Here is a 25,352-nt window from a genome sequence, read left to right as displayed (position 1 = left end):
GGTTAAAAAAAAATATATACATCATTAAAATATATATATAGAACTTTTATGATGATGAAATCCAGAAGAAAGTCCAGGAGAGACCTAGAAGAACGAAAATGCAGCATCATGTGAGATAAGGAGACATTTGGAAGATGTCGTTTGTCACACATATTGAAGATAATGTATGGCTGGAATGGCTTTACGTTGTAAATTGTTATCCTGCTGAAAACATTTAAAGCGTAAAACACCATAAGCCTGTGAAGGTTACTTTTTTTTTTGTTTTTTTTTTACAGTAACTTTACAGTTTCATTGAAATACTAATCAGACTTGCTAAACCCTGTTGTTTAGACATCTGATGTAAGCCAAGGCACGCCATTTTGCAATTCTTACGTGACTCAATATGCAAGATGGCAGGGTTCACAAAAAAACAGAATAACTAAGCATGAATAATATAGTAGTTCCCTTTGAGATAGTGTTGTTCAGAAACACAGTATTGTATTTATATATTTACTCATCTTATTCTGGAAAGAAATGTTAAATGCCTCTGTAGTATGTACTTTTTATGTACTATTTTTAGTTTGTTTTTAGTAACTAAAAACTGTTTTAGTTTTTAGTATGTACTATTTCATATAGTATGTAATAGGGTGACTATAACATAGCATAATGTAATGGCCCTATCATTAAGTACATAAGAAAATTTTCATAGCATTTTATTTTTTTATAGCCAGAAAATAACAAGCAATGCACACAAGCAACTTCGGAATTAGACCATTTATAATTTCAGCTTTAATTCATCTGATGTAAATGATGTGAAAAGATGCAGTAAGTAATGAGAGGTTAATACAACCATGAATCTGACCATCTGACCACTTTATAAAACAGTACATAATTAAATACATATATACTGTATGAAACATGTACCTGTATTTGCTGTATTTTTTGGGATCATTATCAACTTGGAACTGTTTGTGTAGAACTGATTTCCCTTGTTTGATTGTTGTATTTTATAGTAAAATATACATTTTTATCTTTTTATTATATACTTGTTTCTGTATTATATCATATGTGGAAAAACATAGCTTACACTGTGCTGGAAGTAAACAATTAAATTGGCAAAATAACTTGCCAAATGGACATACATTAAGTATACTATATTCTCAGTGATGCCGTTTTTCACACAGTACAGAGAAAACGTGACAAGTCCATAGGTAAAGATGATGAGAACTAGGTGAGCAATTACACAAAAGAACCGGAAGCATTTTCTGCAAAAAAAAAAAAAAAGTGCATACACGAGTAAGACAATAGAAAGCTGTCTCACTTTTTCTTTTTTTTTTTCCGACTCTTGACACTCGTAAACAACAGAAACAACTCAATCCCCTAAACGGGGAAACAGCCAGAGCTGTAGAAGAATGAGCATGTATTGTTTCTTTAATTCACAGTAATAAGCATCAGGATGCAAAGCTGAAATAAACCGAAAACAAGATTAAAAAGCAAACAGCCCTTCTGATTATCCCGTGCTGCTGCCATTGCCATTTTCCAGACACTTCTATTTTAAATGCTGAAAGAAAAAAAAAACATTACTTGGCAAAAGCACCCAAAGGACATTTGAAAGATAATGAGGGAGTGTCCTCCTCCTGAGATCAGAGAATCTGCCACTCAATACCGAACATGGTACTGAGCATCTCCACACTGCGGGCAATCTCCTCAAGGATGCAGTGTTGATGCCACAGCTGGTGCAGCTTCCTGTAGCGCTCTGGGCACAGATGCAGTGGATTTCCACGTCTAGCGTGACAGATAACAAAACTACATCAGCAATATCTCTCTTATAAAAAATAACTAATTAATAACAGATTTGTTGCATATGTCCTAAATGCTAAATTAAAAAAAAGTTATATCTGATCTTTCATATTTGGACTTGCCTTAGCTGAGGATCTGTTTCCCCATACTCATCAAGGTAAGGAGCTGGATATGTGCTTCCACGTGTCCTGTTAGCCATCAGAACAATCTCACACTCTCTCACCCTGTTCATTAAGACATGAGGTCAGCATAGTTTATTTGTCCTTTACTTTTTATACCCACTAGATAGGTATAATCTATAATACTTTAATTATTGATAAGTAAATTATGCTTTAGATTGAAACCACATTGTATTTTCTCATTTCAGCAAAATTTATCATTTGTGATTTATAAATATTGCTGAATTTTTGGAAGCTAAATAAGAGACCATCCTCTTAAAATCATAATAATAATAATAATAATAATAATAAATCATTAGTGAAGTAACATTTCCAACATGTTATTTAGAGGAATTTACGATGCTCAGTTATGGAAAGGACTCGCCGATTTTTCAGAGAAACTCCTCAAAAACTATTGATGATGTGTCCTCACCTGAGGAACATGCCAATTCCAGCTCCACATGAGGCAGCGTGGGCTGTGCAAGCTCCAACCTCCTCACCATCCAGCGGCACGTGACAGCATGTGTTCTGAGAGCACAGCATGACCCCACAGAAGAGACACAGTGTCGGGTGCTTCCGCTCATCGTCCGAGGAGTTTGGACATCTGAAGAGAAAGTGAATTGCTTGACCAAAACAATAACAAATACAAGTACTGTTATTAGCAGGACTACATTCATAATTCTATGTAATAAATTATTTATTCAATTAATCATGCAATCAAGGATGGTAATGGTAATTTACCTATGGCCGCCAGTATGCATACATATGTATGGCATGTTTGTGGTCTTCTAACATATAATTATGTTATCAGGCAATTCACTTACCTAAAATGACTGGCCTGGTTAAGCAGCACAATGTAGTCCTCAGGAAGATCTATTAACCTGTTTCTCTTCCGTGGATACCTGTGTTAGTTTAGTTAAAAAAAAAATTATACAAAGTTCCAGGGTGTAAGAGAAAAAGCAAAAAAAAAAAAAAAGAGAGAGAGAAGTGTGAGTGTGCACTAACCTGGTGATTTGCATTTCTCCCTTCAGGGCATTTGATATAGCTTTATTCCCACACCACCTGAAATACAGACAGAAAGAAAAGTATGGAGATCATGCTGTTGTCTACACTTTCCATGATAATAGTTAAAAACCTTCAAAAGAAAAAAGGTAATATAATGGGATTTACTGGAAAGTCATACCTCTGTATTAGGGTTGCTGCAGTGTCCTGGTGGTCCTGGAAGAGCTGAAACAGGTTGCAGGGCAGAGCGAGGTAACTACACAGGAAGGGCAACTGACTCTCACAGGACACTGTGCAATAAGAGAAAGAGGAAATGGATTCTGGGAACTGCCAATGTTTCATCAAGAGTTCATGTGTGTTGAATGACTGTGTGTTTCACCTGTAGTACTCGATAACTCTTCTGGAGCGGGCACTCCTGTAAGGCAATGAAAGAAAAGTGCAGCACAGCGAAGGAAAGGTACAACACCTCTCTTCACTGTGTCTACAGTCGTGGAAGCAGATGCACCAGACTTCAGGCTGAGAGAAATGAGAGGAGAAAGGGAGGTAGAAGAGGAGAAAAAACATAAGTAATTAAACGTGTGAAAATATTTACCACGAATTCACTGCCTGCTAAATTGATTACTTGGCAGCCTCACCAGTCTACATGCTGTGATACAGTAGAATAAAGGGCTGCTGCTGCTCTGACCTCCTCTGCATCTCCTCCTCCTACTGCTCCTGCATTCAAGTCTGTTCAAATTTACACAGAAAAGATAAAAACACAGTAATAGTAATATTTTAATACTGATTTCAGAAAGTCCACATGGATTAGTCATCTGAAAAGTAATCAATCATATGAGTATGTGAATGGATTTTTTTACCCTGTGATGACAGAAGGACCTGCACTATGTGGGCCATGGTGACCAGATGCACTAGGTGGAGATGATTATAAGCAGTACTGATTGCTGAAGGCTGCAGTTCAACACTCTCCTCTTGGTACAACACAGGTATAGACAGGACTAACCCCACCTGTGGAAGTACAACATTTTCTAACGGACTACTTCATGAAGTAAGAATCAATCAGCTTCCTTAGGTCAACATAAAATGCAATATAAATCTGTTTAAAATATGCTGCAGATTTAATTATAATTATCAATTCCAAACACACATTCTGTTCAACACTTACCAAGAGATTAAAGAAATCTACTTCTAATATTGTGGGTGTGCTTTCTGCATTAGGCACGGGTAACAATACTAGGGAGACACAGACCGAGAAAATTCCAATAAATAATACCACTCAGAAATGAAACCTTTATTCTCTTGCACGTAAACACTCTCTCACACACACACACACACAGACAGTGTTACCTGCTAGCATGTCTGTAAAATATTTCTGTATGACACTTTGAGAACACTTCATTCGTTGAATAGCAGAGAATTGTACCAGTGCTTTGAGACCAGCCAACTGTAATACACACATCACATCCATCACACCTCATAATCGTGCAAAAAAAACCCAGAAACTACACACAAGTGATCAGAAATGTCAGAACCCAACCTGTCTGTTCTGCAGAGATCCAAACAGAGCCTTTCCCTCTTCCTGTAGCATGTTTTCTACAGAGAACAACAAAGCCATTGATTACACGAAATAACAAAGTACTGCCTACAGAGGACAAAGACAGTAATGAAGTGAGTGGGAAAAGCCTCTCACCTGTAGCCTGGATGGTGTAGGCACAAGTGTTCCAAGTCATGATAGGCATGTAAGGGCACAGTTCATTGGGTGCTGTTTGAAGACCCACCCTGTGCACAGTAGTGGCACACACTGCCAGCATTTCCATTATACTGCTTGAGTATTTTGGCCTAATAAAGACAGAAAAACACTTACCTTCTGATAGTTGTGCTGCCTATGGCATACACTGCATAAATAAACTGCCAGTTCATAAAAGAGTAAAGTGGGACTCACAGTGGCTGAACTCCAAAGCTGAGTATTGACCGGAAGTCAGTCTGTGTGTCCTCAAACAACCCACTTTCCTCATTTCCTGTCTGAGTTGCATTTTCTAAACACACACACACTCACAATGTTCAAAAAGAAATGCATTGTGAGTTATTACTTTAAAACATGAGAAGATTCTCACCAGCTCCCTGAAGAACGCTGAGCCCCTTGGTCCGAGCAAGCACTATTTGTATCCAACGAGGAAGAGTAAGGAGCTGGCCAATCATCTCAGCACTCTCACTAAATAGGAGGAAGAGAATTCATCTCAAAAAGAATTCAGGTTTTTTGTGATAGCCTTCACTCTTGCTGCAAAAACACTTGGCAAAGAAAGTGTAAAAATTTGTGTGGTACACAGAGCGGTCATACTAGTTAAGTTTGCAGGGCTCCATGGGAACAAGGGGGACCACGGTGTTACAAAGACAGTTGCAGAGAGGGCACATGTACTCTCCATTTTGCAGGTCTACAATCAACTCAGTATGCAGCCGGTTCCTAGTGCTGTTCTGTACCGCCTCAAAATATCTGTGCAAAGAGATGATGTAGAAACATTAACGCTAAGGATCAATATTTTTTGTGTATCTAGATGAAAATCTAGATCTCATGTGGCTTTAACTTGCTTAACAAGCAAACATAATGCAAATATAAGATGACCTTTTAGCATGCACTTACTTCTGCCAACAGGTGGCATGCATGACATGCCCACAGCTACCAGTGTGTACACCCACAGCTAGATCAGGGGGCATGAACAAGGGGTAGAAGCTTTCTGTCAAAAGAAACACAAGACGTAATATTTAATATTCAGAATGCAACCTAAGACTGAAGGTTCAGCATGAAGCATGTTTTAATGGTATCTCATACCTTCTTGTGAAAGGGTTTTGCCCCTGCATTGGGTGAGAACTGTAGATCTCTGAACACAGGCAGTAAGCACCATAGCTGGAGCCTGAGGCTGTACTTCCTGTTCCTCTTGACACAGGATGCAGGTAAGAGTTTCCCAGTCAGTTGGATACACTCCCTGCTTAGGCCCCACAGCCACACGACTTTCCATCTCCATTACACTGCTGGGCAAAATGCACACCTTTAACTAAACTGTTTTTTTTTACTGGCATTCTATCATTCTGCCAGGCTATAGCCTTTGGAAGTCTCTGTGACAAATGATACAATCCCTGTTGGTTAGTACTGCAGATTTTTTTTAGGTGTCTAGAACAACCAAGTTTCTTGGCTGAAAAAAACCAGGGTGCAAACATTTGAGTGTTTTCACTGCTTCCGTTTAGCACAAATTTGGCCCCCACAATAAAAATTACTTTGTCCATGTCTGAAATCAACAACAGACCTGAAATTGTGCCCAGTATCAGGGCTTTATTCCTAGGTTTTTTGAGCAGACTTTTCCTTACCTCTCTGTTGAGGACACTGGCTCACCCAAACTCCCACTCTCAGTCACATTGTCATACAGCATCTTGTGACTTTCAATAAAGTTCTTCTGCATGTCAGATATCTGAGCCATGATCTTCTGTCTGTGAAGCTTAGCAGCCTCGGCCTTCTTTTTCCGCTCTGCTTTTTCTTTGTCATGAATACTCTGCACACATCAAGGCACACTACTGCAACAATGCATGCTTTCAAGGGCCAAATTATAGGCTACAACCAAGCTAGTCTGCATTTCTCTGATTTTACAGGAGCAGAGGCTGCTCCATTTGAAAGTATCCAATACACAGAGACTGAGAAATGCAAAACACCTTGAAATCACATTTCTGCAAACCAAATGGGGTCTTTGTATATTTCAACCTAGAGTGCAAATCTTTAACTAGATTAAATCACTAACTGATCATTAAATATCTGAAAAAAAATAAAAATAATTCTAATTATATTATGCCACATAATCAAAAATAATATATTTTAATAAATGCACTGAAATCCCTCTACCTTCTCTGCCTTGGTCTGATCTTCTGCACATGAAGCAGATGGGCTGGATTTCTCACGAAGACACTTCACAATCTCAAACATCTGAAAAGAAAATAGAAAAAATAAACACCATATTTACATGACTACCAAACATTCAGGTTATAAGTGAGACTGTAAACAAGCAGTTATACCTGTAGTGTCCAATTTATCATGTCATTGTGAGCTTCAAGAGAAGGGAGCAACTTCATTTTGGACAGGAAATGGAACAATGACTTCCCATGATCAGCGCCAACTTCTAGAAGGAAATGCAGAGAGCTAAAAGTATGTAGTGCATGAACTGAACATGCTGTTGACCCACCATTTCCCCTTCAGTGACCGGTATACATACTTCGAGCTTTGATACTGAAGTCAAATGTCACTTCTTCAACACTACATGCCTCCAACAGATGTTTCTCCTCTAGCAAGGCCTGTCCTAAAAGATGCAATGCCTGGAGAAAATAAATAATCAATAAATAAATACATACACAAATTTGATCTTGTCTGATAATCATGCATGATTGTATGCAAATAACATGCATCACAACTGGATCAGATATACAAAACATAAATATATATTGTGCAAAATAGGAGAATAAGATAAAAGCAATGAGCATCAACATACCCTTTGGATCATAGCTTCGGTCCACAGAGCAGAATGCTCCTCAACTGCCCTCTGCAGCACTCTCCTCAGCACATGGATGAACACATCGCAGCAGAGCAATCGCACTATGCTGGAGAAAGCCTGGGAGAAGGGAGGAGGCACTGGTGGCCTAAGAGCTGGAAGGAGGGAATAAAGTAAGCTTAATGTGTGAACTATTTATATTTCCACCTAAAAAAAAAAAAAATCACACTTCAAATGTCTATTTAACTCTACAGTGTGCACTGACCTTTGTCACTCCCTTCTTGGGCCCTTCTTTTCTTCTGTGCATCTTCAGCCTAAGATAAAGGTGCAGAGTTATACAAAAAAAACTTCACAACAGTTAATAGAAAACACTAAGTACACACTATACCTTGCTTTGCTGTGATTTGGTGTAGTGGTAAAATAAGGGGTTAAACTCCTTAAGCCACTCCTTCTTCAGTTCATATAAACCATGACCAGAAACTCCTGGTTTCCTGTACAAGGTAGTTAAATAAATGAAAAAAATAAATAAATAAATAAATAATAAATAAATAAATAGAAAGATTTTTTTGTTTTTAAATAAATAAAATAAATGCATGAATGCATTTAATGGGAGATTGGCTCACTTGAATGTGGCAACTTTTGAGATAACAGTTTCAAGCCCAGTTTCCTTATTTTCCTACAATAAAAAAAACAATTACATAATTTTAGATGATCTATTAAGTCATATAATTTTAACCATAAACCCAGCTTTAATTTTTTTGTATACTATCACTTAACAAAATATAAAAGTCACCATGACAGGTTTGCTTACATTTTCGGGCAAGCCTTTAACCAAGCTACTGTGAGCCATAGGTTCTATACACAAGAGATGAATCACTTCCCTCATTGTTACTTCCTCTTTAGTCACATTACTGATTCCAGGAACATACCGCTCACCTGTGCAAACCAAAAAACCCATTATTCATAACTGCCCCTAACAATATATTGAGCAATACAATCAAGATGAAAATTACTGGGAAATACCACAGCAATGTTGTCCTTTACAAAAGCATGTTAATGCTGCATGGACTTGCCTGTGATGATAATCAACAGGTAGAGCATTTCTTCTGTCAATCTGTTCCACTGTTTCTGGAGGTCCTACAGGTAAAGGGGCATAACCAACAGTAGAAGTACTATAGGAACTCACGTTTAAACAATTTATAAATGCAATATAGCAACCTATTAGCACTATTCATTTCACAATTGAAAATGTTGTCTGTGAAGATTCTTGGTTCATCCAGGCGGTTATCTGGAAGTTGAGTCATGAATGGCTCTCTTACTCCTAACACCTCCTCCCATTGTTCCCTTAAAAGAGAAGTTCACTTCCAAAACAAAAATCAGATTTTTCTCCATATAGTGGACTTCCATAGTGCCCGCAAGTTTGAACAAAGTTGTTGCGTTCGGAATGACACAAAGTTATACAAAGTTAAATAAAAAAACTTGACATACAACTTTGTGTCATTGCACACGCAACAACTCCGGTCCTCCTTCTCCACACTAGTAAACACTGGGTCTGTAGTTCTGCCCATGCCCATGTCTGACATGATTACGCAGTATGTAGCGTCGCAGACGTGCATACCAGAGCTACTGCTAGATGAGCTTTTGTGGTTAAAAAAGTATAAAAAAATTTTATTTTTCTAAGAAAATGACCGGTTTGGCTAGATAAGACCCTTCTTCCACAGCTGAGATCATTTAGAGCCCTTTGAAGCTGCACTTAAACTGCACCATTGAAGTCAACTATATGGAGAAAAATCCTGAAATGTTTTCCTCCAAAAACATTGTTTCTTTACAACTGAAGAAAGAAAGACATCTTGGATGACAAGGGGGTGAGTAAATTTTTTGTAAATTTTTGTTATGGAAATGAATTATCCTTTAACAAGGCCACCCAAGGAGGATCCATGACCCTGGAGGACACAAATTCGTGGAATCCTGCCAACTTCCCTCAGACTGAAGATGTTTTTCAGATGAGTAGTGAAACGTCCCGATCTAACTAGAAAGAAGACCAGTTGACCTGACACAACTTCCAGTTGACAATGTTTCTTGAAGAAGTGACAATTTCTGTACACTTATGACATGGAGATAATGTCTAAATGTGTGTTTTACTTCTGCTTTGTGTGCAATTACCTCCATATTTTTCAAACAAATTTCACATAGCATGCCAGGTCTTAAGGAAGCAGTTTCAATGTAAACATTTTAAAAACAAACCTGATCTTTACTTGAGCGATTTCCATTAAACACCTCAAAGAGCTCAAATCTCAGTAGAATTAGCATGACAAAGTGGTTGGGGTCCATTTTGGAAGCAGCAATCTACAGGCAAAAATAACCATTTTTATATGTGTAATATTTATTTTTAGCCATGACGAAAAACAAGAAAAGCCTGGTACATACCTGAAGCATGATGACGTCTTTGTCAAACATCTCATCTCTCCATTTCACATCCTGATAGTAGTACACCTAAACCAAAAGCAAAAGATTAAAAAATGTCAAAAAAATATGGGAATTTGTTTAATATACGCTGACTAATGAGGTACTGCTGGGTTTACTGTAAGTGGTGAGTTTCACACTGTGAGTGTGACACTGTGGCATTAGTTTCCATGTTAGAAAATGCCATCTGTTCAAAACATGCTGACTTCAGTCAGATAAAAGAGTGTAGACATTGCAGTGGATAGGCTAAATATTTCCATATATCTTAACAATAAAAAAGGCAAAGCTGGTTGGTTTCTCCCTATGTAGATCTGAGCTGGCAGAATACTGTATACGTATATAAAAACAGCCCTCAAAATTGTGCCTGACCTTTGAAGGAATATTAGCTCTGGGTATATCACTGTTCTACTAGCATGTTTTAGTGTTCAAAATTAGAGAGTACTAGCCAGTGTAGCACAAAAGCACAAAAGTTTTGAAGGTTATAACTGTCACTAATTAGTAGGAAGTGTAGACCGCTTTGTTTGAATAACTTCAGCACACGTATCTCACATATATACTGCATTTTTCAGCAGAAATGTTCACTGTCGATGTTGCATATTTGCTTTCAATTGTGAAAGCAGCAGTACAAAAAAAAAAAACACATTACACACAATGTGTCTTTCAATTCTGCAACTGAAAAGCTCATGTTATGAGCTCCCCTATTGCATGTTTACTAAATTTCACAAGAAGGGCAAGAGGATAAACTAGTATTTGGTATCAGCTGACCTGACTGACGAGGGAGAGGCCATTTCGTCGCCACATTTCCGCAGACACCTGTGCTGCTAGTACCACACAACGCAGAGGGAAGTCGGCATAAAAAGGCAAGTCCATCTGCCCCTGAAACATAAACACAGCTCTATACTAAAAGCATAACAATGACACGTCACATTTATAGGGAGACACAGACACATTTTACAAGTTCCCAGATCTCTCAAGATCTACTCACAGGATCCACAAAGTCAGCAAGGTATTTTACAGCTCCTGTCTGACACGAGAGGACATACAAACCTGCAACCACACAGATCATTTAACTGAACATGCTGAACTAACCGTTCCAATGTTTTTTTTCTTTGTAACGTTTTATGACATTGAAAAAACAATAATGTTACACTACAATAACATATCAAATCAAGTTTGATTTTCAGAAGCTCACCAGCCAGGAGTCTGGTGATGGGAAGGTGGATGGAGACAGGTTCTTCAGAGACTTTGTACGAACGAGTGTGAAGGATGTGCTTGCACATGTAGTGGTCTGTTGGGTCACTGTGGAAAGGCTGGTTGGTGCAGCGCTGAAGCACACAGTGGCACTCCTGAAAGGCTTGCAGCAAAACTCTTTCCTGTAAAACATACATGGTTTTATACACAGCTGTGATGATAATAAGAGTCACATTATCGCATTATCACAACGCTTACATCAGAGGAGCACCAGTCCTGAAACATGGACAGAATGTGGTGGAGCTGGATCTGAATGTTGAAACCTGGCTCCCATTCTGGCTCCACTTCAATGTGCTGCCCAACCTGCCTTTTGACTTCCTCCATTCCCTACGACATGGAAAAAAAAAATAAAGTCAGTCACAAAAGTCACACAACTACCCAAGTTCATTATTAGGCAAATCTTTATCTGATAGCTAGTACCTGCATGCACTGAAGAAATCCAAGAAAAACAGTGAAACCTTCTAGGAACTTTCTCCTTAACTGTTCAGTCCACACAGTGGGTTTACTGATTAAAATGTACCTGAAAAAGAAAACACGCAAAGTTACTAAATTATGTGCCAATGTCTTTCATACAATGTACAGTACACAAACCAAAAGGCTTACTTGAGGTCAATGAATATCACTTGGACCCTGAAGAATTTGTCAGAATTATAGCCCTGAAAATGAAAGCGATTGTTGCTGTCCAGATGTTCCCTCAGCAACTCCATGACTGTGTCGATAATCACCTTAATTACATTGCCCTCTTCAATCAGCTGTCTGGCCTTATAAGACAAACAGGAAAAATATTCATTATTCAAGAGTATTTTAATATAGTTTTTATTTTCTTTTTTAATTCTGTCCTATGAGAAAAGGTGTTTTACAATGAGGAGTGTTTGTACATGCACGATGACCTGAAGCAAAAATGTTATTATATACTTTGTATTTTATTTATTACCAGAGTGGGTACAGTGAAGATCTGTACAGACAAGGCTGTAACAGAGATGTTCCGCTCATGGTCATCTCTAATGAAATCCTCTTGTAATTGCTTGTAATGCTGAGGAAAATAATGGCAGGATTCACACGACTGTATTACATTGTATTTTGCTATTATTCATATCCATGTAGGAATTACAATTAACCTCTGTGAATTTCATGGCAAACTGCCTCTTGTATTCCGTGTCCATCAGCAGGCTACAAAAAATAAGCTCGTGGATAACCTTGCGAGCTCCTGATAAAAGCAAGAGACATGCAAAAAAATTAATATAAAATGTTTAACGTAAAAAGAAATCATTACAAGAGAAACACTTTGTTTGTTCTAACAAAAACGTTCACTTAAGAACAAGTTTAAACATAATAATTTCGCTCAAAACATTGATGCCCCCCTTAATGAATATTTTAATTAAATGCAAGCAAATATATTTTAGTATTATTGTGATTGACAGGGGACAGAGAGTATGCCGTCCCTCCTCAAAAGCATGACCAATTTTACCCCCTTGGCTTATGGGCAAAGATGTCTGTGACAATCAGGGCACCATATATATATATATAATGTTATTATTTTAAAAAGTTTCAAAACATCAAACTTTAAACAAAGCTAGTATAACTACCAAGGCAAAAACAAGCATAAAAAGCACAATTTATGAACTTGCCTTTGTAAAGTCTGGCATCATGCAACATGAGTCTGCTGATTAAACAGCCTTTACTGCTGTCAGCACTGGGCTCCAGAGCCACCTGGCAAAACACATGCCTAAAACCCACTGAGTGATTGAGAGAGTGAGTGTACACGTGAGTGTTGGAGAGACAGAGGGAGGGGGAGGGAGAGGAAGAGAAGAGAGAAAACATCGTTCACAAAAATCTCACCATATTTCACCACATTTTTTAAGCATTTCGCTGATGTGGTACTATTGGTGTAGAAAGGCTGAAAATGTTGTATATTAAAAAACACACACCAGTTACTATATAGAAACACTGGTACCAATAATTTCAGCAAATTTCTTACAACTGTTTACAAATCAGAGCATTTTTAGTTTTGCTTCCACAACAAGTGTACAATAATGTTGTACCTGAGTAGCCAATGATCTGCTGGAACCAGTTACCCAGCCTAAGAGCAAAGGTTTGATGAGCCATGACGGTTGAAGGCAGGAGCTCCACTCGCAAGGACTGCTGGGTAATATGCTCTGAGCTGGACTGCAGGTGCAACATACAGAGAAGAGTTAAAGTAAGGGAGGGGGGGGGGGTAAAGAAAGGATTCCGGGAGTCCAGATGCTAAACCTGTTTACCCTTATAAGATTTATGGCTTGTTGACAAGATCTCAGGCTTCCTCTTTTGACAGCTCTGCGACCCTGAATCAGAGATAAGACAAACACAAGTACTCCTCTATGAGAAACCTTTTTATTTTTGGTTGTATTTTGGACATTTTACTGCTATTAAAAAGCTTTACATTGGGATGTACACACACGTGTGTAGAATATATTACCTCTTTATCAATGAGAGAAGTGTGTGTATGAGCTTCAGTGCGGTTACAGTTGATGGCCCTCTGAAGAGTGTAGATCACATGTTCATACGAGTGGTGTTCATCATTGTACAGCACACAGTAGTACGTGTTCTCCTTTGATCTAATGACAACAATAAACACAAGTAAAATTCATATTACATTTTTAAAACATCTGTGAACTGACACTTTATTTCCTGATACTTCTGTAACTGGAAAAATAAAAGAAAAAGGAATTCCTGAGAGTGAATTGTTCAAAGAATCCAGTTTGGCTGACCTGGGTTTCAGCTCCTCTGGGAGCTCATCCCCTTCCTCCCACACCATCAGGTCAGTGACATACTGCAGCAGAACCTGGAAGAGCACCTGTGCACGTTCTTGCAGAGCTGCCTCCAACACACACTCATCCTGAAACAAACATACACATGACACAGCAGTGTCTAAAAACAGCTTCCAGAAACCATATTGTACTATAGGTGTACTACAGAATCTGATCAAACGATTTATCAACGATGCACTACATGACAAAAGTAGAAGCGGGGCTGTGGGGCTTCGCCCGTTCAGCCACAAGAGCAATAGGGAGGTCAGGGACTGATGTTGGGTGAGGAGGTCTGAGGTGCAGTCAGTGTTCCAGTTCCACCCGAAGGTGTTTAGTGAGGCTGAGGTCAGGGGTCTGTGCAAGCCACTCAAGTTCTTCCACTCCAAACTGGTTAAACAATGGCTAGGCATAAATTTCAACTGGGGCTCAGGCCCAGTGTAAAAATATATGTAGTACATATGTAGTAAAACAGTAAACAAAAAGTAAACAAAGTATTCTCCTGTAAGCTAAGTGCTTCTCAAGTCCTGAATTAGCTGGCTCATTTCTGGAGCATTAAAACTGTACCTTCTATTTTTCATTTCAGTTTCATTCTCCTCCTACAATATTCAGCTCCTCATTCTATGTACCAACACCAGCTCCTGCATTCAACTGTCATGCCTCATCAACCAACAGCTAAATCTGAGCACCTACACGCTCATACTGTCAAAAATCTTAACACCAGTAATAAACACCATCAGTCACGAAACAGTTTTGCCTAATTCCCATCATGTCACATCAGACTGCCTGAGGCTTTAGACAGTTTAAACAACAACTTTCAATTATTAAGACAAACATTGGTTGCAGCCTCTGTGTGTATGCATATTTCACTGAGCAAGCTTATAACAGTTCCATCAATTAGTTTTAATAATTGTCACTGAAAATACATTTACCTTCAGTGCAGTAAGGAAATCATTCAACCCCCATATCTGTTTTTTTTCAAGTAAGGAATGACCTCATAGGTATCCAAGTTAAGGGGAAAACCTGGGCACATTTTGCATCCAGGCACAGACCTAAACAATGGTGAATGAACCTATGGTCGCTTGATAGCTTGTTTTATTACTAGTAACCTGACATTTCACCTTGGTAAAAAAAAAAAGAACTTTCGGATATCCATCTACAGGAGTCAATAATAATATAGGAGTCAAAATAGTTTGTCTTATTATTTTACAACTTTCTTCAGTTTCAGAAGTAGCCTATTATCATCCCTCATCTTTCCTAACACACACTGATTTGTTATAACATGCACAGTTCACTTGCGTGTTCGCTATGGAATTTTCACCACAATGAGCTTGGTTTCAAGAGATAGTGGAGGTGAAGGTAGTGTTTTTTGATGAATTTTGGAACTTAATGAAGCTTAAAAGATTATATAACATTTTAGTATTATAAGATTTTTAGATCAGTACTGGGGCATTACTGGGTCTAGTGACACTCCTGGTTAGAGCTGAAGATTTGAAGCAAAAGAAAACTAGTCTAAAGTTACAGATGACACCAACATGCTCGAAATGCTAGACAGACAGACAGACAGACAGACAGACAGAGTTAGTTTTAAGGGTCTGTGCAAAAACTGAGTGTTTTCAACGAGTCCTGTGCAAACCGGAGTGTAAGGTGCATAGTGTACAGTTTGTAGTACAGTTCAGGACAGTGAGTAATGTTGTAACTTCAACACAGAAACAATAACTTGCTCATGTTAATGAGAAACCACATCAGCAGCTCACACGTGTATGTTAGACTCTTCATATGTAACACAAAACCTAAAAGTTTTAAAATCAGGGAGGAGAGACTCAAAAATTCAATTATGAAAGGCTTCTGAACAGCTTGCCATGTCTGTTGTTTGGGTCGGAGAATGCTTGTTATGGTTTATATTATGCTTGTTCTGGTTTTAGGATGGTGACAGAAACCAGACCATGAAGCAAAGCAGACATCTGCTCTTTTCCAGGCAGACGTGACAACTTCCTGACCATAATCTTATCACTGAGATTCGCTGAGTGACATGCACACAGACCTACACCCAAGTAGAGGTCACTAGGGAAATGCTCTTAAACATGTCTATCAGCAAGATTCAGCTCAGCCTAGCTTTTGCCAAAAGTGAATGCTGTCTTTACAAAGTGTACAATAAAAGGTTTTCCTCCTTAAAACCTTAATACATGCCAAATAATGATTACAATATTTATGTAATAAATGTCTTACCAAAAATGGTCATTTGAATAACAACCATATAATATTCATTTTTTTGCTAGCATAATCTACCATACATCAGATCTGATAAAGTTTGTTAGTGGCACAGGCCTGTCCATGTGTCACACGGCCTGCTGTTTTCCCCAGCCAGCAAAGGACAGTGTGTTCTGCAATCATCCTCTGACCTCAGGGGAGGAAGTATTTTATACTAAGCAATGGATGGGAAAAATCACTGTCCTAAGAAAAGCCTCAAAATGAGTTTGAGCAGAAAAAAAAAAAAGAGGCCTTACTGTTTCCATGGCTATGGAGTCGTGTTGGGAGCAACAGGGGCCGGTCTTCCAGGCCTCCAAATCACCACAGTCACAAAAGCCACCTCCTGATGATGCATGCATCTAAGAAAAAAACAGATTGTTAGTAATAAATGAGCAATAAGCATTATGAACATGTAACAGAGTATTCTACGGAGTTTTAGTAACTGACCTTATAGCGGTGGCTTTTGTGTACACTGTTCTGAAAGCAGTCCATACAGAACACACAGGTGGGGTCTATTGCACAGTCCCTGAAAACACATAAAAGCAACATAACACACATTTTAACATATTTTGCATAAATGACGTGTTACCGTCTTTGAGATAACCTCTCCAGTTCAAGGTCTGAGGGTTTTAATAACAAAACAAATCCTACAGGAAGTCACTTTGAATGAAGTTTATTAACCATAGTGGTACTTGACTCATCACTACTTCCATTTTAAAAATATTAACAGTCAATCAAGAAATTATCTCATGTTTTTCCATCACATGGTCTCTTTTAAAATGTAAATTCTATGCAAATGTGAATGCTGCCAACTCCAACCTGCAGGAATAGACCGTCTCGCCCTCCTTAAAAACACGACCACACAGCTGAGAGGAAGAGCCACCGTTTCCTTGTTGAAGCTTCTCTAGGCCAACAGTAGGGTCCTCCCCAAACAGGAAGTACTCCAGAGGCTTTAGGATGCATTCCTGTACTCGTTGCTCCTCTTCCTCCAGATTGGGGTTAGCCTGCAAGCAATAGATTTGGGGGACTTCCTCCGCCACACACAGGAGTATTGCAGTCTGCCGATCTGAAGCCTCCCACCATTTCTGCAGAGAGATATTTGTGTATGTGAATTATCTTACATGTTTTTTCAGCTGCTTAACAATGTTGGTCAATGTTTCCCACACTTAGGTGGTACTGCTGACAATTGCCCAAGTATATATCATCCTATACATACATTCATTGTATTAAATGAAATAATTTAAGTTACAAACATACAATGCGACTTTAGTCGTGAAAGCTGATACTTAGAGGTAGCAGACCCCACAGTACAACTGATGCAAGTGTTGAGAGGCAATGAGAGACCAGAGTCTCTCATCACCTACAAAACCAAATAGTAGTGGAAAAGTGGTGCCCAGTCATGTGGCTGCTTCATAGTAGACACCATGCACCTACTTCAGATGCTCAGCCCTGCCCTGTCAAGGCATGAACTCCACTAGATCCCTGAAGGTGTGCTGTGGTATCTGGCACCAAGATGTTAGCTGCAGATCTTTCAAGTCCTGTAAAGTGCAAGGTGAGGCCCCCATGGGCTCCACCTCGCAACTTACAGAACTTAAAGGATACTTACAGGACCTAAAGGACTTACAGGGCTTAAAGGACACATTTGATAGATACTGACCACAGCAGACCGGGAACACCCCACAAACTCACACAAATCCTTATGCTTGCCCATTTTTCCTGCTTCTAACACTTAAACTCGGAGGACAAATTGTTCACTTGCTGCCTAATATATCCCATCCACTAACAGGTGCCATGATGAGGAGATAATCAGTGTTAATCACTTTACCCGTCACTGCTCATAATGTTATGCCTGATCAGGTTATATCTCATATAAGCACAAAACTGGAAACTAAAGTCGAAGGAAATACTTTTACTTGTCTACACAGTCCACATGCTTTACCTTAATCTCATGTTTAACCACATCTTTACTGCGATCTTAAAATGATATCAGACTGCAATACTATGCTTAGTTCTGGATCGTAGCTAGAAACCTATCAGAAATCCGAGTTCATATAATGCAAATTACTACACATCAGTACTGCATGCCAATGTGAAAATCATTATGGTCTTAATGATCTAGACTAGTCTCCATTTATATCTCTATTGTGGTAGTAACACACCATTCCCCTTAAAAAAAAGTTCAAAGTTTAAGTTGGCATAGTGAAAGCAAACACCAAGGAGATTTTTTTTTTTTTTTGCTGCACTTTGCACTTTGCATATCAATTAGTCTAATAACTCTAATACCTCAATAATCAATAAAAAACTACTCATAACAATGATAATAATGAGGTGTGGTTGCCAGCACCTTAACAATAACACACTGGGAGATTATTTCTATACAATTGTTAATCACATATTTAGTAAACATGACAATATGTCTATATATATATATATATATATATATATATATATATATATATATATATATATATATATTATATTTATATACCCAAAACAAACAATGCCAACAGATAAAAATAACAGGCTCGTGCTGAGTGACAAATTGTTCAAAATCTGAAACGAAATCCTCAGAGCAAGGTTTACAAATACTGTCCAGTTCGTGCGTCCGATTAAAGCATGGCTAATCTGCTAGCCTGCTAATATTACAGATGTTGCAAAGCTAGAGTCACAATAATGAATAACAACAAACGCCAGCTCAATGTACAATTAAATGCAAAGTGTTTGTATATAAACAAAGCTAGCTACAGAGGTTAGCTGTCTAGCTATACGTTACTGCACTATTGACGTTAGCTGCCTAGACATGTAAGCTAGTCGCTAACAGAAAGCAAAAACAAAAAAAGCCTACGAAGAGACGTTTATGTCGCACAAATCACCCTAATAACACAAACAAACAAAAAGGCAACAATTCACAATTAGCGAGACATGCAGGAATTGTCACAAGCCTAGATAATTACCTTGCTTAACTGGAGCGCGTCTACCGATTTTTCCCGTTCCGCCATGTTGAGTCTGTTCTCCGCACCACGGCAACCGGCGCAGCCGCACCACGGCAACCAGCGCAAGTTTGCGACAGCAGGATGTATTTTATCAAAGCTTCGTAAGCATTTGGTATTGGAAGTAGGCGAATCTCTTCTAATACATAGTATTTAAATGATCAACAACTAATAGACATCACCATCAAAAAGCTTAAATGTTCTTTTTAATTTTTTGTACGCAAACGAGGTGCCTTCTAATGTAATATACACTACATTGCCAAAGGTTTTGGGACACCCCGCCAGATCATTGAATTCAGGTGTTGTATTTCAGGAGGTGGGCTTGGACCTTTAGTTCCAGTGAAAGGAACTCTTAATGCTTCAACATATCAAGACATTTTGAACAATTTCATGATCCAAACTTTGTGGGAACAGTTTGGGGATGACCCCCTTCCTGTTCCGACATGACTGCACACCAGAGGTGGACAGTAAAGAAGTACATTTACTTGAGTACTGTACTTAAGTACACTTTTTGAGTATCTGTACTTTACTTGAGTATTATTTTTTCTGGATACTTTTTACTTTAACTTCACTACATTTGAAAGACAAATACTCTACTTTTTACTCCACTACATTTCTGTCATGGTCATTGAGTAGAAAGTAGTTACATTAATCATAGGATGATTTTTTTCACTCTTGTAGCGTCACGTGTTGTAAAGTTCAGTGGTTTTCCATAATTGTTTTAACTCAATTGCTCAATTGATCAATTTCTGACAAAATGGACGAAGATATGCTTTGTATATTATACACCACCAACACATTGGTAATGATGTCAGTTAACACACAAAAAGGTATGCTGTGTCCAAATTCTCATACTATGTGTCCTAAATAGTATTCAAAAATAGAATTAGTATGCCCCAAATCGTAGTATACTGAAAAGAGTATTCCAAAAATTCCTGGATGGTCTACTACTTCCGGTAGAAATTCAAAGTGCAGAACAATGCACACTCTAACGGGTAATATTGCCCACAACGCATTGCACACAGGAGGAAGGATCCTGGACAATGGTGTAAATGCATATTAAAACGGTGTAAATGAATTGTGGAAATATATATAACTCTTTGTTAAAGCAGTGTTGCTGTTGGGTGGTTGTACAGCTACAGTTGTGTAGCTGGGTTTTAAAGCAGGTTAGATTTTTTTTTTTCTGACCAGTCTTCATTTACAGACCATTTGATTGAAATGTGCATGAGTGGATACACATAGATGTGTACAGGTACATCTCAAAATTTAGAATATAATGAAAAAGGTCAATATTTTTTGTCACTCAGTTCAGAAAGTGAAACCCATATATTATATAGATTCATTACACATAGAGTGAAATATTTCAAGCCTTTATTTCTTGAAATTGTGATGATTATGGCTTACAGATAAGGAAAACACAAAATTCTGTGTCTCAGAGAATTAGAATATTGTGAAAAGTTAAATATTGGAAAGTCGTGGTGTCACACCCTAATCAGCTAATTACCTCCAAACACCTGCAAAGGTTTCCTGAGCTTTTAAATGGCCTCTCAGTCTGGGTCAGTAGGCTACACAATCATGGGGAAGACTGCTGACTTGACAGTTGTCCAGAAGACAGTCAATGACACCCTTCACAAGGAGGGTAAGCCACAAAAGGTAATTGCTAAAGAAGCTGGTTGTTCACAGAGTGCTGTATCCACGCATATTCATAGAAAGTTGAGTGGAAGGAAAAAGTGTGGTAGGAGAAGGTGCACCAGCAAAAGGGATAACCGCAGCCTTGAGAGGATTGTCGGGCAAAATCCATTCAAGAATTTGGGGGAGCTTCAGATGAATCCTAGACATGGCCTACAAATGTCGCATTCCTCGTGTCAAGCCACTCCTGAACCAGAGACAACATCAGAAGCGTCTTACCTGGGCTGTGGAGAAAAAGAACTGGACTGTTGCTCAGTGGTCCAAAGTCCTCTTTTCAGATGAAAGTAAGTTTTGCATTTCATTTGGAAATCAAGGTCCCAGAGTCTGGAGTAAGAGTGGAGAGGCACAGAATCCATGTTGCTTGAAGTCCAGTGTGAAGTTTCCACAGTCAGTGATGATTTGAGCTGCCATGTCACCTGCTGGTGTTGGTCCACTGTGTTTTCTGAAGACCACAGTCAACGCAGCCATCTACCAGGAGATCTTAGAGCACTTCATGCTTCCTTCTGTTGACAAGCTTTATGGAGATGCTGATTTCATTTTCCAGCAGGACTTGGCACCTGCCCACACTGCTAAAGGTAACATAAGCTGGTTCAATGACCATGGTGTTACTGTGCTTGATTGGCCAGCAAACTCGCCTGACCTGAACCCCATAGAGAGTCTATGGGGTATTGTCAAGAGGATGATGAGAGACACCAGACCCAACAATGCAGATGACCTGAAGGCCGCTATCAAAGTAACCTGGGCTTCCATTACACCTGAGCAGTGCCACAGGCTGATTGCCTCCATGCCATGCCGCACTGATGCAAAAGGAGGCCCAACCAAGTATTGAGTGCATAGAAATGAACATACTTTTCAGAAGTCTGACATTTCTCTTTGAAATATCCTTTTTTATTGATCTTATGTAATATTCTAATTTTCTGAGACACAGAATTTTGGGTTTTCCTTATCTGTAAGCCATAATCACAATTTCAAGAAATAAGGTTGCTAGGTTGCTACAAAAGGTACTGTAAGTATTGCATACAACAATGCAATAATAAATGCGTTGACATTTATTTTTGATACTTAAGTACTTTTAAAAACAAGTACTTCTGTACTTTTACTTAAGTAAAAATCTGTCTTTACAACTTTTACTTGTAATGGAGTAATGTTTGACCAGTAGTATCTGTACTTTCACTCAAGTAAGGAAGTTATGTACTTCGTCCACCTCTGCTGCACACCAGTGCACAAAGCTAGGTCCATAAAGACATGGATGAGCGAGTTTGGTGTGGAGGAACTTCACTGGACTGCACAGAGTGCTGACCTCAACCTGATAGTACACCTTTGGGATGAATTAGAGCGGAGACTGCGAGCCAGGTCAAAACTGGGACATCTGGAACAACTCGCTCACACTCGTTTGGTGTGGAGGAACTTGACTGGCCTGCACAGAGTCCTGACCTCAACCCCACAGAACACCTTTGGGATGAATTAGAGCGGAGACTGCGAGCCAGGCCTTCTCGTCCAGTATCAATGCCAAATGTGCTTCTAGAAGACTGGTAAAAAATTCCCATAAACACACTCCTAAACCTTCTGGAAAGCCTTCCCAGAAGAGCTGAATCTGTTATAACTGCTAAGGGCGGGCCAACTCCATATTGAATTCATGTGCATGTAAAGGCAGTTTTGGCCTGGCTCGCAATCTCCACTCTAATTCATCCCAAAGGTGTTCTGTGGGGTTGCGGTCAGGACTCTGTCAAGTTCCTCCACACCAAACTCGCTCATCCATGTCTTTATGGACCTTGCTTTGTGCACTGGTCTGCAGTCATGCTGGAACAGGAAGGGGTCATCCCCAAACTGGGAGCATGAAATTGTCCAAAATGTCTTGATATGCTGAAGCATTTCATTTGAAGAGTTTCTTTCACTTGAGCTGAAGGGCCAAGCCCAACCACTAAAAAAAAACACCTGAATTCAATGATTTGGAGGGGTGTCCCAAAACATTTGGCAATATAGTGTATGTGAATTTAGTCTTTAAATGATGTGAAAAGGTTCAAATGACTGTGAACAAATTTCAGATAAAGATTTTTACACAGCAGTTTGTTGTAATGTCCTTTATTACCATTTAATAATAAAGAAATTCTGCTGAATATCTTTCCAAAATGGGATTATGGGGATAGGGATAGAAATGGAAATGCACATGTAATTCATTTTGTTAATACATGTCATCTTATAACTGAGCTTTTTGGCTCTGAACAAAAAAAATGTGGAAATTACTATGTGGGAAAGGCTGCCATGGTTTGTTGGTTAGGGTAGAGGAATTACTGAGTCATTTGTATACAGCAAATAAATGCCTTTTGTATGAATTGGCCTAAAATGGCACATTTTATCAGCCAGGTGACTGGAGAAAGTGTTAAACTGGGCTTCAGTTAGGAATTTGATGTAGTTTACTGTATAAGAGGAGTGCATAATATATTGTTATCTGAGTGTATAATGTTCATTAGTTGGCAGTTCTCTTTACAGTGGCATAGCCAAGGTATCTATGATTTGTATTATTTTGTTACAGGGGTAGAAATCCAAATCCATTATCAAAATTGTAGTAACTGTTTGACTATTCAGTTGAATTAAATGATTTTGATCCAAAATCCTGATGTCTGAAAAACAGATAGGGGCATAGTTATTTCACTGGAAATGTCAGAAATAAAAACTTCCTGGTCAATAACTAAAATATAATTGTACACCTCCTATTTTTGGGTGGGGAGGGAGACAGTGTTTTGTTTTTTGTTTTTTTTTAATTATTTTAACGTTTGTCACTGCCAACATACCATCATAAATACACTGCAGTATCCATTGGCCATATTTCTAGAAATTTATATCTGTCCTTTAAAGCCATGTATAAAGTCATTACCTTTTAATTCTGTTCCAGCTCCAAAAACACTCTCTTCAGGCATTCAACACATTTTACTACTCTATTTATCTCTCGTTATCTATGTTTGATGGATCATAAAGCTCAATGCATTTGGTTCTGTAGTCAAGCAATGTTTTTCTCAAATAGGAATAAACGTCCACTAGATGGCGTCCAGTCACAGTAAGGAGCATATGAAACATATGCAGGAAAAATAACAATAAATGAATATCACCAGTCAATAGCAGAAGTGAAATACCCATTCTTTGCCTTAATGAAGCTAAATACTTTAGTGTAGCTTAGCAGAGACAGCGATAAACAAAAATAAAGTATGAAAAATAAGCTAATAAATATCAGTGGGCATTGGTAGCTCAAGTGGTTAAGGCTCTAGGTCATTTACCAGAAGATTGGGGTTCAAGCCCTAGCACCCGCCACTGCCACCATGGGGCCATTAAGCAAGGCCCCCAACCCACCCTGCTCCAGGGGTGCTGCATCATGGCTGACCCTGTGCTCTGACCCCAACCCCCAAGGATGGGATATGCAAAGAAAGAATTTCACTGTCCAGTAATGTATATGTGACAAATAAAGACAACTCAGCTTAAAAAAGATGTAATGTATAGAATGAAGTACATATAGTTTTAAGTGCTGAATTTGGTATCTGTCCATGGGAACTCTCAATATGCAGTCCAAAGAGGTGTCAATGCACGTGAACAAGGCCATCACCATCAGGCTGAGAAAAGCTTTTAGAGAGATAGCAAACACTTCAGGAGTTTCCAGATCACTGTTTTGGTAAGTTCTTAAAAAGAATGAACCCACTGGTGAGCCAATCATGGTTATAGCAGGGTTAAGGCATGGACAACTTGTGTTTATTGATGTGACTATTGATAGAAAAAAAAAAAAATATATATATATATATATATATATATACTACTCACAAAAAGTTAAGGATGTAACAATATGAATATGAAATTTCAGGATGCACCTAAAATGCACTATAACCTTTACAGGTGAACTTAATTTGACCTTCTCTACACTTTTGAATGCACATGTCCAACTGTTCAGTGTTTCAGGACTTTTTGCATAACTTGCTGAGTAGTGTATATTATACTGCAAGAGCAACCCATGAGCTTCTTAAAGCAAAGAAATGGAATGATCTTTATTGGCCAAATCAGTCAACTAACCTGAACCCAACTGAGCATGCTTTTCATTTACTGATGACTAAAACTACAGGCAGAAAGACCCACAAAACACACAGGTGACTGAATTAAAGGTCTGACTTTAGAAATCATTTAAAGTGAGAAAACGTATCATTTGGTGATGTCTGTGTCTTTATGGACCTTGCTTTGTGCGCTGGTGTGCAGTCATATTGGAACAGGAAGCGGCCATCCCCAAATTGTCCAAAATGTCTTGGTATGAAGCTGAAGCATTAATAGTTCCTTTCACTGGAACTAAGGGGCCAAGCCCAACCCCTAAAAAAACAATACCTGAATTCAATGATATGAAGGGGTGTCCCAAAACTTTTGGCAATAGAGTGTTCTTTATAAATTCTTTTTATTGCCTGTGCAATATTTTTAAGCCTACCGAATTAAAGC

General features: G+C 38.6%; 1 protein-coding gene across 2 annotated transcripts; it reads right to left on the bottom strand.

Moving 5' to 3' along the window:
- Positions 1 to 750: 750 nt before the first annotated feature.
- Positions 751 to 19,305, bottom strand: ubr1 (ubiquitin protein ligase E3 component n-recognin 1). Of its 2 annotated transcripts, none has more exons than XM_058399509.1 (47): positions 19,164 to 19,305; positions 17,029 to 17,294; positions 16,657 to 16,735; positions 16,467 to 16,568; positions 13,924 to 14,051; positions 13,632 to 13,770; positions 13,435 to 13,497; positions 13,219 to 13,342; positions 12,805 to 12,912; positions 12,295 to 12,383; positions 12,111 to 12,209; positions 11,780 to 11,937; positions 11,597 to 11,696; positions 11,375 to 11,503; positions 11,118 to 11,298; positions 10,911 to 10,972; positions 10,691 to 10,801; positions 9,890 to 9,955; positions 9,707 to 9,808; positions 8,536 to 8,599; positions 8,274 to 8,398; positions 8,086 to 8,138; positions 7,851 to 7,953; positions 7,728 to 7,776; positions 7,463 to 7,617; positions 7,190 to 7,289; positions 6,993 to 7,096; positions 6,823 to 6,903; positions 6,297 to 6,478; positions 5,764 to 5,963; positions 5,575 to 5,668; positions 5,275 to 5,427; positions 5,051 to 5,148; positions 4,879 to 4,972; positions 4,627 to 4,775; positions 4,474 to 4,529; positions 4,284 to 4,380; positions 4,102 to 4,169; positions 3,797 to 3,944; positions 3,575 to 3,665; positions 3,319 to 3,455; positions 3,121 to 3,229; positions 2,943 to 2,999; positions 2,762 to 2,839; positions 2,371 to 2,541; positions 1,902 to 2,003; positions 751 to 1,764 (listed from the first exon to the last, which is right to left on the bottom strand). In XM_058399509.1, exons 1-47 carry the CDS (start codon positions 19,206 to 19,208, stop codon positions 1,623 to 1,625), a joined length of 5,211 nt encoding a protein of 1,736 aa, XP_058255492.1. In that variant the 5' UTR covers positions 19,209 to 19,305; the 3' UTR covers positions 751 to 1,622. The 2 variants fall into 2 exon arrangements, with proteins under 2 accessions (XP_058255492.1, XP_058255493.1); XM_058399510.1 differs by having other exon boundaries at positions 6,993 to 7,093.
- Positions 19,306 to 25,352: the final 6,047 nt, after the last annotated feature.

The sequence above is a fragment of the Hemibagrus wyckioides genome, linkage group LG09, assembly GCF_019097595.1.
Source record: "Hemibagrus wyckioides isolate EC202008001 linkage group LG09, SWU_Hwy_1.0, whole genome shotgun sequence".
In the NCBI taxonomy this organism is placed as follows: domain Eukaryota; kingdom Metazoa; phylum Chordata; class Actinopteri; order Siluriformes; family Bagridae; genus Hemibagrus; species Hemibagrus wyckioides.
The sequence above is the reverse complement of the archived record's forward strand: the minus strand, read 5'-3'. Positions and strand labels throughout refer to the sequence as shown.

Excerpts from the sequence above, each read along its gene's own strand:
- ubr1 (XM_058399509.1), bottom strand. The coding sequence starts at position 19,208 with ATGGCGGAACGGGAAAAATCGGTAGACGCGCTCCAGTTAAGCAAG. Across the intron at positions 12,210-12,294 it reads TTGCCATGAAATTCACAGAG|CATTACAAGCAATTACAAGA; the intron begins GTTAATTGTAAT and ends TATTTTCCTCAG. Across the intron at positions 11,299-11,374 it reads AGGACTGGTGCTCCTCTGAT|GAAAGAGTTTTGCTGCAAGC; the intron begins GTAAGCGTTGTG and ends TATGTTTTACAG.